Source organism: Aquila chrysaetos, unplaced genomic scaffold (genome assembly GCF_900496995.4).
Source record: "Aquila chrysaetos chrysaetos unplaced genomic scaffold, bAquChr1.4, whole genome shotgun sequence".
Classification (NCBI taxonomy): Eukaryota; Metazoa; Chordata; class Aves; order Accipitriformes; family Accipitridae; genus Aquila; species Aquila chrysaetos.
In genome coordinates this window covers 1-15,627 of record NW_024470400.1, presented here as the reverse complement: position 1 = coordinate 15,627, position 15,627 = coordinate 1, and the positions used below count along the sequence as shown (strand labels likewise).

General features: G+C 66.8%; 2 protein-coding genes and 1 long non-coding RNA gene across 3 annotated transcripts; 1 reads left to right on the top strand and 2 right to left on the bottom strand.

The window, feature by feature from the left end:
• Positions 1–1,015: 1,015 nt before the first annotated feature.
• Positions 1,016–4,879, bottom strand: DRAP1 (DR1 associated protein 1). The gene is made up of 7 exons (XM_030006899.2): positions 4,656–4,879; positions 3,774–3,846; positions 3,244–3,337; positions 2,843–2,962; positions 2,308–2,398; positions 1,893–1,975; positions 1,016–1,521 (listed from the first exon to the last, which is right to left on the bottom strand). The coding sequence occupies exons 1-7, from the start codon at positions 4,695–4,697 to the stop codon at positions 1,425–1,427; spliced, it is 600 nt and encodes a 199-aa protein (XP_029862759.1). The 5' UTR covers positions 4,698–4,879; the 3' UTR covers positions 1,016–1,424.
• Positions 4,880–6,200: 1,321 nt separating this feature from the next.
• On the bottom strand, positions 6,201–15,300 carry LOC115338347 (transcription factor p65-like; the record flags this gene model as incomplete). Its single annotated transcript, XM_030006900.1, has 6 exons — positions 6,201–6,429; positions 6,758–6,845; positions 7,364–7,444; positions 12,072–12,284; positions 13,000–13,104; positions 15,159–15,300. Coding segments are annotated over 6 exons (738 nt in total), but the record flags the coding sequence as incomplete, so codon positions are not given.
• Positions 13,604–14,239, top strand: LOC121233136. The gene is made up of 3 exons (XR_005931936.1): positions 13,604–13,705; positions 13,959–14,038; positions 14,169–14,239. It is a non-coding gene; the product is annotated as an uncharacterized LOC121233136 (long non-coding RNA).
• Positions 15,301–15,627: the final 327 nt, after the last annotated feature.

Sequence of the window (15,627 nt, the reverse complement as noted above, 5' to 3'; positions counted from 1 at the left end):
CCTGCAACCCCCATATACCCCTTTAAATGCCCTATTGCTCCCCCCACAGACCCCCTATAAATCCCCTATGGAACCCTACAGCTCCCTATAGATTCATTAGGGGGTTCTATAGACCCCTATAAACCATGCTATAGACACTATAACCCTCTTTATGGCTCTTACAGACCTCTAAAAACCCCCTCTGGGCTGCTATAGGTCCCTATCACCCCCCCACGTGCTCCTATAGACCCCCTACCAGCTCCTATAGACCCCCTTATGGGCTCCTATAGGCGTCTATACTCCCTGAGGAGCTCCTATAGTTCCTATGAACCCTCCTAGAGGTTCCTATAAACTGCCCTATAAGCTCCTTTAAGTCCCTATAACCCCCTCAATGAACTCCTATAGATCCTATAAGTCCTCCTAGAGGCTCCTACAGACCCCCTTATGGGTTCCTATAGGTGTCTATACCCCCCAAGGAGCAGCTATAGTCCATCTAAACCCTCCTAAAAGTTCCTATAGGCCCCTATAAACTCCCCTATGGGCTCCTTTAAGTCCCTCTAACCCCCAATAAACTCCTATAGATCCTATAAGTCCTCCTAGGGACTCCTACAGACCCCCTTATGGGCTCCTATAGGCATCTATACCCCCGAGGAGCTCCTATAGGCCCTATAAACCCTGCTAAATGTTCCTACAAACTCCCCTATGGGCTCCTTTAAGTCCCTCTAACCCCCCCAACAAACTCCTATAGATCCTATAAGTCCTCCTAGGGGCTCCTATAGGCTCCTGTAGACCCCCATACACCGCTATAGGCTCCTATAGGCCCCTATAGATTCCTCTAGGGCACTCGCCCGCTCCCACAGGGCCTCTGCTGCCCTCTAATGATCGACAAAGGAACCGAGGCTCCAGAACTGGGGGGGACCCAGGAGTTTGGGGGGGCACCCAGTTGTCCGAGGGGGGCACCCAGTTGTCCGAGGGGGGCACCCAAGTTTTTTTGGGGGGGGGGCACCCAGGTGTCAGGGTGGGGGGGACCCAGGCGTACGGAAACGGGAACTTTATTGAGCCGATACAAAACCCCCCGACTCGTTAAAAGCCACCAAAGGGCCCCAAAACCAACCCCCCCCCAATCTCCCACCGCCCCCCCCCCCAAAAAAGGGGACCCAGGCGTCCGGGTGGGGGGAACCCAAACGTCCAGGCTGAGCTCCCCCCCCGCCCCGAGAACGGACACAACTCATCACACCAGTGCCCTCAACCCGGCGTGGGGAGGCGTTCCCAGTGCTCCCAGTACCGCTCCCAGCCCCCAACTGGTCCGAGGCCCCCGCTCCCAGTAAGACCATACTGGGAGGTGGCACCCGGCCCCGAAACGGGTTGAAATCCTGGATAAACGGGCAAAAAAACAGGGGGGAGTGGAGCGCTAAGAGTCGTAGTCTTCGTCCTCCTCCTCCTCCTCACGGGCGCGGGGGGGGGCCGGGGGCTGGGGGGAGCCCCCCCGGGAGCCCCCCCGGGAGCGCGGGGGGTCCCAACGGCGCGAAGGGCACCCCAGGGCTGCGGGAGAGGGGTCAGTGGACCCACGTGTCCGGGGGGGGTCCCACCAAACACCCCCCCCCCCCCAAGGGACCCAGGAGTCTGGGGGGGTCCCTGCTCAACCCCCCCAAGCCCCCACCCCACGGGACCCAGGCATCCGGGTGCACCCCCCACCCCCAAAAAAGGGACCCGGGAATCCAGGGTGCTACACCCAACTCCCCCCCCGCCCCCCACTTCAAGACCCAGGTTTTGGGGTGTTCTTCCCTTACCCCCCCACCCTAAAGGGACCCAGGCATCTGGCTGTGCCCCCCCCCCCCCCCCAAAAAAAAGGGAACCCAAGCATATGGGTGCCCCCCCCCCAAAAAAAGGACCCAGGCATCCAGGGCTGGTACCTGGTGAAATTGAGGGGGGGTCGGGCGGGGGGGGGCTGCGGCGTCTCCTCCTCCCCGTCGCTGTCACTGTCCTCAGAGTCCTCCTGCGGGGGGGGGGACACAAGGACACACAAGGGGGGGACACAATGACAGCGAGGGGACCCAGGCATCCGGGGACCCCCTACCCCCCCCCCCACGGGACCCAGGTGTCTGGGTGCCCCCCCCCCACCTCCAAGGGGACACCCCCCCCCCTCCCCAAACCTCCCAGGGACCCCCCACTCTCAAGGGACCCAGTCATCATCCAGGCTCAAACCAGGGGACCCAGGTGTCCAGGCACCCCCCCACCTCCAAGAGGACCCCCCCCCATGCACACACAGGGCACCCAGGTGTCCAAACAACCCCCCCCCCAACAAAAGGCGTCTGGGCCCCCCCCCACCTCCTGCTCCGAGTCCGTCCCCGACTGTTTGGGGTCCTTCCCCTTCGCCCCAGGACCCCCGTTCTTTCGGCCAGCGCCCGGGCGGCGACCCCTGTAACAGACCCCCCCCCCCCCCAAAAAAACTTTGTCAAGGACCCAGGGGACCCCCCCACTACCCCAGAGCCCCCCCCCGCACCACCCCATTCCCGGGGGGGGGGCATCTGGGTGCCCGTCCCCCCCACCCTGCATCAGGGAGTGTTGGGGGGGGACCCAGGTGTTTGAGGGGGACACCCAGGTGTTTGGGGGCTCCCCCCAACCCAGAGCCCCCCCCACCTCATTCCCCAAGGACCCAGATATCCAGGAGACCCCCCCCAACCTGGAGCACCCCCCCCCACCTCACTCCCCAAGGACCCCGACATCCAGAGAATCACCCCCTTCCTTATCCCTGTGGCACCCACATCGGGACCCCAAGGTGTTGGGGGGGGACCCCAAAATTTGGGGGGGGACACCCCAGGTGTCGGGGTGTGGGGGGGGGACACCCAGGCGTCCGGCCCACCTTCGGGGTCCCCGCTCGCCCTCGCCGTGGGGCTCCTCGCCCTCCCCCTGCATATCGGGGACGGCCGCCACCAAATCCTTCAGGAAATCAAATTGTTGCTCCAGCTCGATGCATTGCTTCCTGAAAGAGAGGGTGGGTGGGGCTCGGCAGGCCACACCCACATGCCACACCCATCCACAAACCCCACCCCTCACTCCTAAGCCCCACCCTTAACACCAATTTCTTCCGTTAAGTTTCTTTTTGGGGAGGTAGTGGGGAAACTGAGGCACGGAGTGCGAAGCGGAGCAGAGGACCCTTCCCCACCCCCCCCAAAGGGGACCCAGGGGTCTGGGGAACCCCTCCCCACCCCCAAAAAGGGGACCCAGGGGTGCGGGGACGGGGGACGGGGGGGGGTTACTCACAGGTGGGACGTGGTCATGGTTTTGGCGTTACGGGACTGGGTGACGTGACACGCTTTCCGTAACAGCGACTCCAGGAAAAGCTCCAACGCCCGGGCTACGCCGCTAAGGACCCCCGCGGACCCAAGCGTCCCGGCCCCGCCCCTGCCCCGCCCTCGAGCCTGGGGCAGCCCAAACCCCCCCCCCCTCAATGGGACCCAGGGCTACCCAATGGCAAGGGGGGACCCAGGTGACCCAGGTGTCCGGGGGGGGGGACACCCAGGTATCCAGGGTGGGGGGAACCCAGGTGTCTGGGGACCCAGGTGTCCAGCGTGGGGGGGACACAGGTGTCTGGGGACACAGGTGTCTGGGGTGGGGGGGGACCCAGGTGTCCAGGGTGGGGGGGACCCAGGTGTCCGGGGTGGGGGGGACCCAGGTATCTGGGGACCCAGGCATTCAGGGTGGGGGGCACCCAGGTATCCGGGGGACCCAGGGTGCCCAGGGCTGGGGGGACACACGACACCCTGGGGGGACCCTGGTGTCCGGGAGGATACAGATGATGACGGGGACAGCGGCCGCCACCTTCCCGATCTCCTCGTCCGTCTGCATGATCTTCTTGATCCGCGCCTACGCGCAAGAGGGAAACTGAGGCACGGCCGCACGCCCCTCCCTCGAGAAGCCACGCCCCCTCCGGGCGTAGGCCACACCCCCCAACGCCACCCTCTCACCCCGGGCCTGGAAAAGAGGGAGAAGCAATGCACCCTCGCCCCTGTGCAGGCCACGCCCACTCCACAAAGCCCCACCCCATCCAGGACCACGCCCCTCAAGCCCCGCCCCTACCTGAGGCTACACCCCCCCCCCCCCCAACCTCCACTCTCTTCCCTGAGCCTGGAAAGAAGAGCTCCGCCCCTCACACAAGCCCCGCCCCTACACGAGGCCACCCCCTCAAGCTCCTCCCCTATCCCGTGGCCACGCCCCCCAGCCCCATCCGCTCTCCTGGGCCTGGAAAGAATAGCCCCGCCCCTCACACAAGCCTCGCCCACACACGAGGCCAACCCCCTCAAGCTCCGCCCCTGTCCCGTGGCCACGCCTCCCCAGCTCTATCTATCCCCTCTCGTGAGCGTGGAAAGAATAGCCCCGCCCCTCACACAAGCCCCGCCCCTGCAGGAGGCCAACCCCCCTCACGCTCCGCCCCCTCCCGTGGCCACGCCTCCCCCGGGCACCATCCCCTCTCCTGAGCCTGGAAAGGAGGAAGGGGGCCGAGTCCCTGCCGCCTGCATAGGCCCCGCCCACTCCCACAAGCCCCGCCCCTCCCGGGCACCACGGGGAACGCCCTCCCGCCCTCCCCGTTGCCATGGTGACGCCAGCCCCCCCCCCCCGGCCCCCCCGCCCTCCCCTCCCCGGGCCCAGGCCCGGTCCCGGCCCTCTCCGCTGACCGGCGGGAACCGCGCGTTGTATTTCTTCTTCTTGCTCGGCATCGCCCCGGCCCTGGCCCCGCTGGATCCCGCTCGGGCCCCGGCCCCGGCCCCGCTGGGCCGCTCCCGGCCGTTCCCCGCCGCTTCCCGGCTCTCGCCCCCGGCCCCGCTCCGCTGCAGGCCTGCCGCCCGCTTCGCCCCGCCCCTTCCGGGACGAAGCCACACCTCTTCCGGCAAAGCGCTCCACCCGCCCCCCCGCCCGCGCTCGGTAACGCCCCCTTTGGCTTAACCAGGCTCCGCCTCCTGCTGAGCCACGCCTCCCCAGCCCAGGCCACGCCCCGCCCCCGCTGTCAATCAAAGGGCGCTCTGGCCTTGGACCGTTTATTGGGGTGACCCCAGCGGGGTGGGGCGAGGGGCGGGGCTTCCCCCGCCCCCCAAAGGCACTTTGGTTCCGGCTGGGGGCGGGGTTAATGCTGGCGGGGGTGGGGGGGGGGAAGAGAGCAGTGCTCCCATTGGCTGCAGCGCCCCGGGGGGGGCGGGGCGAAGGGGCAGTGGCCGGGGGCGGACCCCCGAGGACTCCCAGTATCTTCCCAGTAGCTCCCAGTAGCTCTCCCATAGTCCCCAGTCGCTCCCAGTAGCTCCCACTGGTCCCTTGGGACGCTCCCAGTAGCCCTCTCAGGGCTTCCCAGTAGCTCCCAGTTGCCCCAGTAACTCCCAGTGTCCGCCCCCCCCCGCCCTGAGAACCCCCATCAGCTTCCAGTGACCCCCAGTAGCCACTCAGATGCCTCTCAGTGACTCCTGGTTGCCTCCCAGTAGCTCCCAGTGACATCCAGTAGCCCTTAGGACTCCACCTAGAAGCCTCCCAGTAGCCCCCCAGACCCCCCAGTGCCTCCTAAAAGCCTCCCAGTGCCTCCCAGTAGTCCCCAGTTCCCTCCCAGTAACCCCCCCAGTGCCCCCTAAAAGCCTCCCAGTAGTCCCCAGTTCCCCCTAGAACCCTCCCAGTAGCCTCCCCAGTAACCCCCCAGCCACCCCTAAAAGCCTCCTAGTGCCTCCCAGTAGTCCCTAGTCACTCCCAGTTACGCCTAGAAGCCTCCCAGTAGCCCCCCAGCCCTACCCAGTGCCCCCTAAAAGCCTCCCAGTAGCCCCCAGTCCCCCGTAGAACCCTCCCAGTAGCCCCCAATTCCCCCTAGAAGCCTCCCAGTGACTCCCAGTAAACCCCCCCAGTCCCTCCCAGTTAGGAGGAGGGGAACTGGCTGAGGAAGGCACTGAAGTCCAGGTCCCCCAGGGAAGGCAGCGAGTCCTCGGGGCCTCCCCCCCCCCCCAAATCGGGTGTCCCCCCCAACTCAGGACCCCCCCCCAACTGGGGACCCCCCCCAATTTCGGGGCCCCCCCCCCGGGGGCTGACTCTGCACCAGCCGAGCGATGGCTTCGGGGTATGACATCAGCATGGGGGGGGGCCCCAAAATCTTGGGGGGCCCCCCCAAAATCAGAAGCCCCCCCTCCAAAATCAGGGGGGGGGCTCCCCAAAAGCTGGGGGGGGGTCGGGGGGGCCCAACAAGCGCTGGACGTCGGCGGCGTTGATGGTATCGAGAGGGGGGAAAGGGGGGTCCCCCAAAAGCGCCCCTATATCCAAAGGGGGGGCTCCCCCCCCCCCGCTGCCCCCCCCCCCCCGGGGGGGGCCCCTCTTCAAACTGCAGCTGCAGCAGCGCCTCGGCCAGGGGCTCCGGTTCGGGAGGGGGGCCCCCCAACAGCCCCCCTGAACCCCCAAAAGAGAAGGAGGGGGCTGGGGGGAGAGCTGGGGGGGGGGGGAAGGGGTAAGGAAGGGGCTCGACCCCCCCCCCCATTTGCCCCCCACCCCCTTTTGCCCCCCCAAATTGCCCCCCCCCATTTGCTCCCCACCCTTTTGCCCCATTTCCCCCCTTTGCCCCCCCATTTACCCCCTCCCCCCTTTTTGCCCCCAACCCCCCCCATTAGCCCCCCCTTTCACCCCCCACCCCCTTTCTACCACTCATTTGCCCCCCACCCCCCTATTTGCCCCCCCAATTTACCCCCCTTGCCCCTCACCCCCTATTTGCCCCCCCAATTTACCCCCCCCCAAATTTGCCCCCCACCCCAAGGCTCACCCATGCTGGGGGGGGGGCTGGGGGACCGGGGGGGGCCGCGAGGGCACCGCGATGCGCCGGGGGGGCCGGGGCTCGGGGGGCACCGGGCCTGGGGAGGAGAACGGGGGTGCACCGTTAGGGACCTCAACACCCCCCAGCGACCCCAATTCCCGCCCCCCCCCCGGACCCCAAATACCCCCCCAAGATACCAAATACCCCCCCGGGGACCCCAAATATCCTCCCGGGGACCCCTAATACTCCCCAGGGACCCCCAATACCCCCAAGGACCCCCCCAGGGACCCCAATCCCCCCTAGGACCCCTAGTACCCCCCTAGGGACCTCCCCAGGGAACCCAAATAAATCCCCGGGACCCCAAATACTCCCCAGGGACCCCCAATAGCCCCCCAGGGACCCCCCATACCCCCTGGGACCCTAATACCCCCCCAGGGACCCCAGATACACCCCCGTGGAACCCCAAATACCCCGCAAGGGACCCCCAATACCCCCCAAAAGACGCCCTCAGGGACCCCAATATCCCCCAAAGACCCCCCCCAGGGCCCCCCAATACCCCCTCTAGACACCCCCCCGGGACCCCATTCCCCCCCCCCAAACCCCCCCGTCCCCCACCGGGCAGGGGGCTGCGCTGGACGAAGGAGCGGAAGGTCTCGCGGGTGCGCTTGCGCTTCTCCTCGATGCACTGCAGGTCCCCTGCACCAGTAACCCCGTTACCTCCCAGTAACACCCAGTCACCACCAGTTACCTCCCAGTCACCCCGTTACCTCCCAGTCACACCCAGTTACCTCTCAGTCAGACCAGTTACCTCCCAGTAACACCCAGTCACCCCCAGTTGCCCCTCAGTCACCTCCCAGTCACCCCCAGTCACCTCCCAGTCACACCAGTCACCTCCCAGTCACACCCAGTGACCCCTCCAGTCACCTCCAGTTGCCTTCAGTCACACCAGTTACCACCAGTTACCTCCCAGTCACCTCCCAGTCACACCAGTGACCCCAAGGACCCAGGGGCACCCCAAGGGACACAGCCATGCCCCAGGGTGACACTGGGGACACAGGCATGTCCCAAGGGTGACAACAGGGACCCAGCCGTGCTCCCCAGGGTGACAAAAGGGACCCAGGAGCACCCCAAGGGTCCCAGGAACGTCCCCAGGGTGACAAAAGGGACCCAGGAGCACCCCAAGGGTCCCAGGAACGTCCCCAGGGTGACAAAAGGGACCCAGGAGCACCCCAAGGGTCCCAGGAACGTCCCCAGGGTGACAAAAGGGACCCAGGAGCACCCCAGGGGTCCCAGGAACGTCCCCAGGGTGACAAAAGGGACCCAGGAGCACCCCAAGGTGTCCCAGGAATGTCCCCAGGGTGACAAAAGGGACCCAGGAGCAGCCCAGGGGTCCCAGGAATGTCCCCAGGGTGACAAAAGGGACCCAGGAGCACCCCAGGGCTCCCAGGAACGTCCCCAGGGTGACACTGGGGACCCAGGAGCACCCCAAGGGTCCCAGGAACGTCCCCAGGGTGACAAAAGGGACCCAGGAGCACCCCAAGGGTCCCAGGAACGTCCCCAGGGTGACAAAAGGGACCCAGGAGCACCCCAGTGTCCCAGGAACGTCCCCAGGGTGACAAAAGGGACCCAGGAGCACCCCAGGGGTCCCAGGAACGTCCCCAGGGTGACAAAAGGGACCCAGGAGCACCCCAGGGGTCCCAGGAATGTCCCCAGGGTGACACTAGGGACCCAGGAGCACCCCAAGGGTCCCAGGAACGTCCCCAGGGTGACAAAGGGACCCAGGAGCACCCCAAGGGTCCCCAGGAACGTCCCCAGGGTGACAAAAGGGGACCCAGGAGCACCCCAGGGGTCCCAGGAACGTCCCCAGGGTGACAAAAGGGACCCAGGAGCACCCCAAGGTGTCCCAGGAATGTCCCCAGGGTGACAAAAGGGACCCAGGAGCAGCCCAGGGGTCCCAGGAATGTCCCCAGGGTGACAAAAGGGACCCAGGAGCACCCCAGGGCTCCCAGGAACGTCCCCAGGGTGACACTGGGGACCCAGGAGCACCCCAAGGGTCCCAGGAACGTCCCCAGGGTGACAAAAGGGACCCAGGAGCACCCCAAGGGTCCCAGGAACGTCCCCAGGGTGACAAAAGGGACCCAGGAGCACCCCAAGTGTCCCAGGAACGTCCCCAGGGTGACAAAAGGGACCCAGGAGCACCCCAGGGGTCCCAGGAACGTCCCCAGGGTGACAAAAGGGACCCAGGAGCACCCCAAGGTGTCCCAGGAACGTCCCCAGGGTGACAAAAGGGACCCAGGAGCACCCCAAGGTGTCCCAGGAACGTCCCCAGGGTGACAAAAGGGACCCAGGAGCCGCCCAGGGGTCCCAGGAACGTCCCCAGGGTGACAAAAGGGACCCAGGAGCACCCCAGGGCTCCCAGGAACGTCCCCAGGGTGACAAAAGGGACCCAGGAGCACCCCAGGGGTCCCAGGAACGTCCCCAGGGTGACAAAAGCGACCCAGGAGCACCCCAGGGGTCCCAGGAACGTCCCCAGGGTGACAAAAGGGACCCAGGAGCACCCCAGGGGTCCCAGGAACGTCCCCAGGGTGACACTGGGGACCCAGGAGCACCCCAGGGGTCCCAGGAACGTCCCCAGGGTGACAAAAGGGAACCCAGGAGCAGCCCAGGGGTCCCAGGAACGTCCCCAGGGTGACAAAAGGGACCCAGGAGCAGCCCAGGGGTCCCAGGAACGTCCCCAGGGTGACAAAAGGGACCCAGGAGCAGCCCAGGGGTCCCAGGAACGTCCCCAGGGTGACACTGGGGACCCAGGAGCACCCCAGGGGTCCCAGGAACGTCCCCAGGGTGACAAAAGGGACCCAGGAGCACCCCAGGGGTCCCAGGAACGTCCCCAGGGTGACAAAAGGGACCCAGGAGCACCCCAGGGGTCCCAGGAACGTCCCCAGGGTGACAAAAGGACCCAGGAGCACCCCAGGGGTCCCAGGAACGTCCCCAGGGTGACAAAAGGGACCCAGGAGCACCCCAAGGGTCCCAGGAATGTCCCCAGGGTGAAAAAAGGGACCCAGGAGCACCCCAGGGCTCCCAGGAACGTCCCCAGGGTGACACTGGGGACCCAGGAGCACCCCAAGGTGTCCCAGGAGCGTCCCCAGGGTGACAAAAGGGACCCAGGAGCAGCCCAGGGCTCCCAGGAACGTCCCCAGGGTGACACTGGGGACCCAGGAGCACCCCAAGGGTCCCAGGAACATCCCCAGGGTGACAAAAGGGACCCAGGAGCACCCCAGGGGTCCCAGGAACGTCCCCAGGGTGACAAAAGGGACCCAGGAGCACCCCAAGGTGTCCCAGGAACGTCCCCAGGGTGACAAAAGGGACCCAGGAGCCGCCCAGGGGTCCCAGGAACGTCCCCAGGGTGACAAAAGGGACCCAGGAGCACCCCAGGGCTCCCAGGAACGTCCCCAGGGTGACACTGGGGACCCAGGAGCACCCCAAGGGTCCCAGGAACATCCCCAGGGTGACAAAAGGGACCCAGGAGCACCCCAAGTGTCCCAGGAACGTCCCCAGGGTGACAAAAGGGACCCAGGAGCACCCCAGGGGTCCCAGGAACGTCCCCAGGGTGACAAAAGGGACCCAGGAGCACCCAAGGGGTCCCAGGAACGTCCCAGGGTGACAAAAGGGACCCAGGAGCACCCCAAGGGTCCCAGGAACGTCCCCAGGGTGACAAAAGGGACCCAGGAGCACCCCAGGGGTCCCAGGAACGTCCCCAGGGTGACAAAAGGGACCCAGGAGCACCCCAGGGGTCCCAGGAACGTCCCCAGGGTGACACTGGGGACCCAGGAGCACCCCAAGGGTCCCAGGAACGTCCCCAGGGTGACACTGGGGACCCAGGAGCACCCCAGGGGTCCCAGGAACGTCCCCAGGGTGACAAAAGGGACCCAGGAGCACCCCAGGGTCCCAGGAACGTCCCCAGGGTGACAAAAGGGACCCAGGAGCACCCCAGGGGTCCCAGGAACGTCCCCAGGGTGACACTGGGGACCCAGGAGCACCCCAAGGGTCCCAGGAACGTCCCCAGGGTGACAAAAGGGACCCAGGAGCACCCCAGGGGTCCCAGGAACGTCCCCAGGGTGACAAAAGGGACCCAGGAGCACCCCAGGGGTCCCAGGAACGTCCCCAGGGTGACAAAAGGGACCAGGAGCACCCCAGGGCTCCCAGGAACTTCCCCAGGGTGACAAAAGGGACCCAGGAGCACCCCAAGGGTCCCAGGAACGTCCCCAGGGTGACACTGGGGACCCAGGAGCACCCCAAGGGTCCCAGGAACGTCCCAGGGTGACACTGGGGACCCAGGAGCACCCCAGGGGTCCCAGGAACGTCCCCAGGGTGACAAAAGGGACCCAGGAGCAGCCCAGGGGGTCCCAGGAACGTCCCCAGGGTGACAAAAGGGACCCAGGAGCACCCCAGGGGTCCCAGGAACGTCCCCAGGGTGACAAAAGGGACCCAGGAGCAGCCCAGGGGTCCCAGGAACGTCCCCAGGGTGACAAAAGGGACCCAGGAGCACCCCAGGGGTCCCAGGAACGTCCCCAGGGTGACAAAAGGGACCCAGGAGCACCCCAGGGGTCCCAGGAACGTCCCCAGGGTGACACTGGGGACCCAGGAGCAGCCCAGGGGTCCCAGGAACGTCCCCAGGGTGACAAAAGGGACCCAGGAGCACCCCAGGGGTCCCAGGAACGTCCCCAGGGTGACACTGGGGACCCAGGAGCACCCCAGGGGTCCCAGGAACGTCCCCAGGGTGACAAAAGGGACCCAGGAGCACCCCAAGGGTCCCAGGAACGTCCCCAGGGTGACACTGGGGACCCAGGAGCACCCCAAGGGTCCCAGGAACATCCCCAGGGTGACAAAAGGGACCCAGGAGCACCCCAAGGGTCCCAGGAACGTCCCCAGGGTGACAAAAGGGACCCAGGAGCACCCCAGGGGTCCCAGGAACGTCCCCAGGGTGACAAAAGGGACCCAGGAGCAGCCCAGGGGTCCCAGGAACGTCCCCAGGGTGACAAAAGGGACCCAGGAGCAGCCCAGGGGTCCCAGGAACGTCCCCAGGGTGACAAAAGGGACCCAGGAGCACCCCAGGGCTCCCAGGAACGTCCCCAGGGTGACAAAAGGGACCCAGGAGCACCCCAGGGCTCCCAGGAACGTCCCCAGGGTGACAAAAGGGACCCAGGAGCACCCCAAGGGTCCCAGGAACGTCCCCAGGGTGACACTGGGGACCCAGCCATGCCCCCAGGGCGCAAGGGCTGTGCCCAGGCGTCCGTCCCCGTCCCGTCCCGTCCCGTCCCCGTACCGTGGTGCGGCAGGTATCGGAAGTCCATGGGCTCGCTGCGCTCGCGGTCGGAAGGGCGCTGGAGCTGCATGCGGACGGTGACGGGCTGGCGCAAGGCCGGCTCGCGGTACGGCGGCGTGCGGAAAACGATGGCGACCTGGCGGTGAACGTCGGCCTGCGCGAAGGAGCCCTTCGCCTCCCAGCCCTCCGCCGAGAAACGCACCTCGATGTCCTCTGCGGGGGGCACGGGGGGGTCACTGGGGGGGGGGCACCCCAGGAGGTCGGGGGGGGACCCAGGTGTCCTGGGAGGGGGACGGGGGGGGACCCAGGAGTTTGGGGGGGACCCAGGGATCTGGGGGGGGGACCCAGGCGTCCTGAGGGGGGGGACAGGGGGGACCCAGGAGTTTGGGGGGGACCCAGGAGGTTGGGGGAGGACCCAGGGATCCAGAGGGACCCAGGTATCCTGGGGGGGGGCCCAGGAGTTTGGGGGGGACCCAGGTGTCCTGGGGGGGGGGCCAGGAGTTTGGGGGGGACCCAGGAGGTTTGGGGGGAACCAGGCATCCTGGGGGGGGACCCAGGCGTCCTGAGGGGGGGGGACCCAGGAGTTTGGGGGGGACCCAGAGATCTGGGGGGACCCAGACGTCCTGGGGAGGGACCCAGGAGTTTAGGGGGGACCCAGGAGGTTGGGGGGACCCAGGGATCCAGAGGGACCCAGGAGTCCTGGGGGGGGACCCAGGAGTTTGCGGGGACCCAGGCATCCGAGGGGCACCCAAGGCATTTAGGGGGGGTCCCAGGCATCTAGAGGGGAGGGGATGCCCAGGTGTCGGGGGGACACCCAGGCATTCAGGGGGGACCCTGGCATCAGGGGGACACCCAGGTGTCTGGGGGGGACACCCAGGTTTTGGGGGGGGACACCCAGGTTTTTTGGGGGGGCGGGTCGTGCCCTGACCTTTCTGGACCTTGTCACAGAGCAGGAAGATCTCGTCCCCCCCCCGGCAGCTCCCCGAGTTCCGGTTCACCCGGCAGATCCGCAGCTCGGCCGTGCTGGGGGCTCCTGGGGACACGGGGGGGTCACACGGGGTGACAGAGGGTGGCACAAGGTCATGGAGGGTGACACGGGGTGGCGGGGGTGGCATGGGGGGACACGGGATGGCACAGGGTGACGCAGTGACGTAGGGTGGCACGGGGTCATATAAGGCGACACGGGGTGACACGGGGTGGCACGAGGTGACACGGGGTGGCACAGGGTCATATAGAGCGACACGGGGTGGCACGGGGTCATATAGGGTGACATGGGGTGACACGGGATGGCACAGGGTGACACAGTGACGTAGGGTGCCATGGGGTGACACGGGGTGGCACAGGGTGACACGGGGTGACACGGGATGGCACAGGGCCACACGGGGTGACATGGGGTGACACAGGGTGACATGGGGTGACATGGGATGGCACAGGGCCACACGGGGTGACATGGGGTGACACAGGGTGATGTGGGGTGACACAGGGTGACACAGGGCCACACAGGGTGACATGGGGTGACGTGGGGTGACACAGGACAACGTAGGGTGACATGGGGTGACACAGGGTGGCACGGGGTCACGTAGGATGACACAGAGTGACATGGGGTGACATGGGGTGGCACAAGGTCACATGGGGTCACACGGGGTCACATGGGGTGTCATGCAGTGTCACACAGGGTGACACGGGGTCACAGGAGGTGGCGTAAGGTCACACGCGGTGACATAGGGCAATGCGGGGTGACACGGGGTCACAGCGGGTGACACGGGGTGACAGTGGGTGCCATGGGGTGACACGGGGTGACATGGGGTCACAGCAGGTGACACAGGGTGACAGTGGGTGTCAGGGGGGTGACACAGGGTGACACAGGATAACACGGGGTCACAGCAGGTGACATGGGGTGACAGTGGGTGACATGGGGTGACACGGGGTGACATGGGGTCACAGCAGGTGACATAAGGTGACAGTGGGTGACACGGGGTGACACAGGATAACACGGGGTCACAGCAGGTGACATGGGGTGACAGTGGGTGGTACGGGGTGACACAGGGTCACAGCGGGTGACACGGGGTAACACGGGATAATACGGGGTCACAGCAGGTAACATGGGGTGACAGCGGGTGACACGGGGTGACACGGGGTGTCAGTCCCAGGCCCCGCCCACGTCAGGCGTGTTGGGGACGGCACCGGCAGCCCTGGCCTCGCACACGCGTGCAGGACACGTGACTGCACGGCCCCGCCACGTGACCGCCTGGCATGTCACTTGTCTACACGTCATGTCACGCGTGACCACGTGGCATCACGCGATTGCCTGGCACGTCACGTGAGCGCATGGCGTATCACGTGACCGGGTGCCTTGCCACGCGATTGACACCTTCCGTGACAGCTTTTGGCGTGTCACGTGACTGCCGGCTGCGTCACGTGACTTCACGGCACGTCACATGTTCGCACGGTGTTGGGGAACGTGGCGGGGGGGGGGGCTGGGGAGGTTGTGGGGGTGGGGGGGCTATGGGGGGCTCAGGGGGTTTGGGGGGGCAGGGGAAGTCTGGGGGTGTCGGGGGGGTCTGGAGGAGCCTGGGGGGGCTACAGGGGGTCTGGGGGGGCTCGGGGGGTCTGGGGGGGTCTCGGGGGGGCAACATGGGCTATGGGAGGGCAAAGAGGGTCTGGGGGGGCTACAGGGGGTCTAGGGGGGTCTGGGAGGGGCTAGAGGGGGTCTGGGGGGACTAGGGGGGGTCTGGGGGGGGCTCTGGCAGGGTCTAGGAGGGTTATGTGGGGACTGGGGGGGGCAGAGAGGGTCTGGGGGGGCAACAGAGGGTCTGGGGGGGCGATGGGGGGTCTACAGAGGGTCTAGGAGGGGTCTGGGGAGGCTATGGGGGGGACTGGGGGGGCTCTGGGGGGGGTCTAGGAGGGGCTACAGGGGTTCTGGGGGGGCAAAGAGGGTCTGGGGGGGCTACAAAGGGTCTGAGTGGGTTATGGGGGGACTAGGGGGGTCTGGGGGGGCTCTGGGGGGTCTAGGAGGGGCTATGAGGGGTCTGGGGGGACAGAGAGGGTCTGGGGGGGCTCGGGGGGGCCCGGGGGGGGGTCACTCACGGTTGTCGTAGACGGGCTGGGAGAGGACGGGGGGCAGGGGGTGCAGCCCCCCCGGGCCCCGCACCCACACCTGGAAGCAGAGCCGCACCGCGCTCAGGTCGTACTCGCCCCCGCGCTGCTCCGCCGGCACTGCCCGGGCACACCGTCAGCACCCGCCCAGCGCCCCCAGTAACCCCCAGTAACCCCCAGTAACACCCCCGGCAACCCCCCCCGGCTCTCCTCCTCCCGACGACTCCCCAGTAACACCCAGTGCTCCCAGTAACCCTCCCAGTCCCCTCCAGTAACCCCCACTGCCTTGCAGTAACAATCCCAGCACCACCAATAACCACCAGTAACCCCCAGTAACACCCCCAGAACCCCCCCCAGCTCCCCCCCTCCCAACATCTCCCCAGTAACACCCAGCGCTCCCAGTAACCCTCCCGATTCCCTCTAGTAATCTCAACTGCCTTGCAGTAACAATCCCAGCACC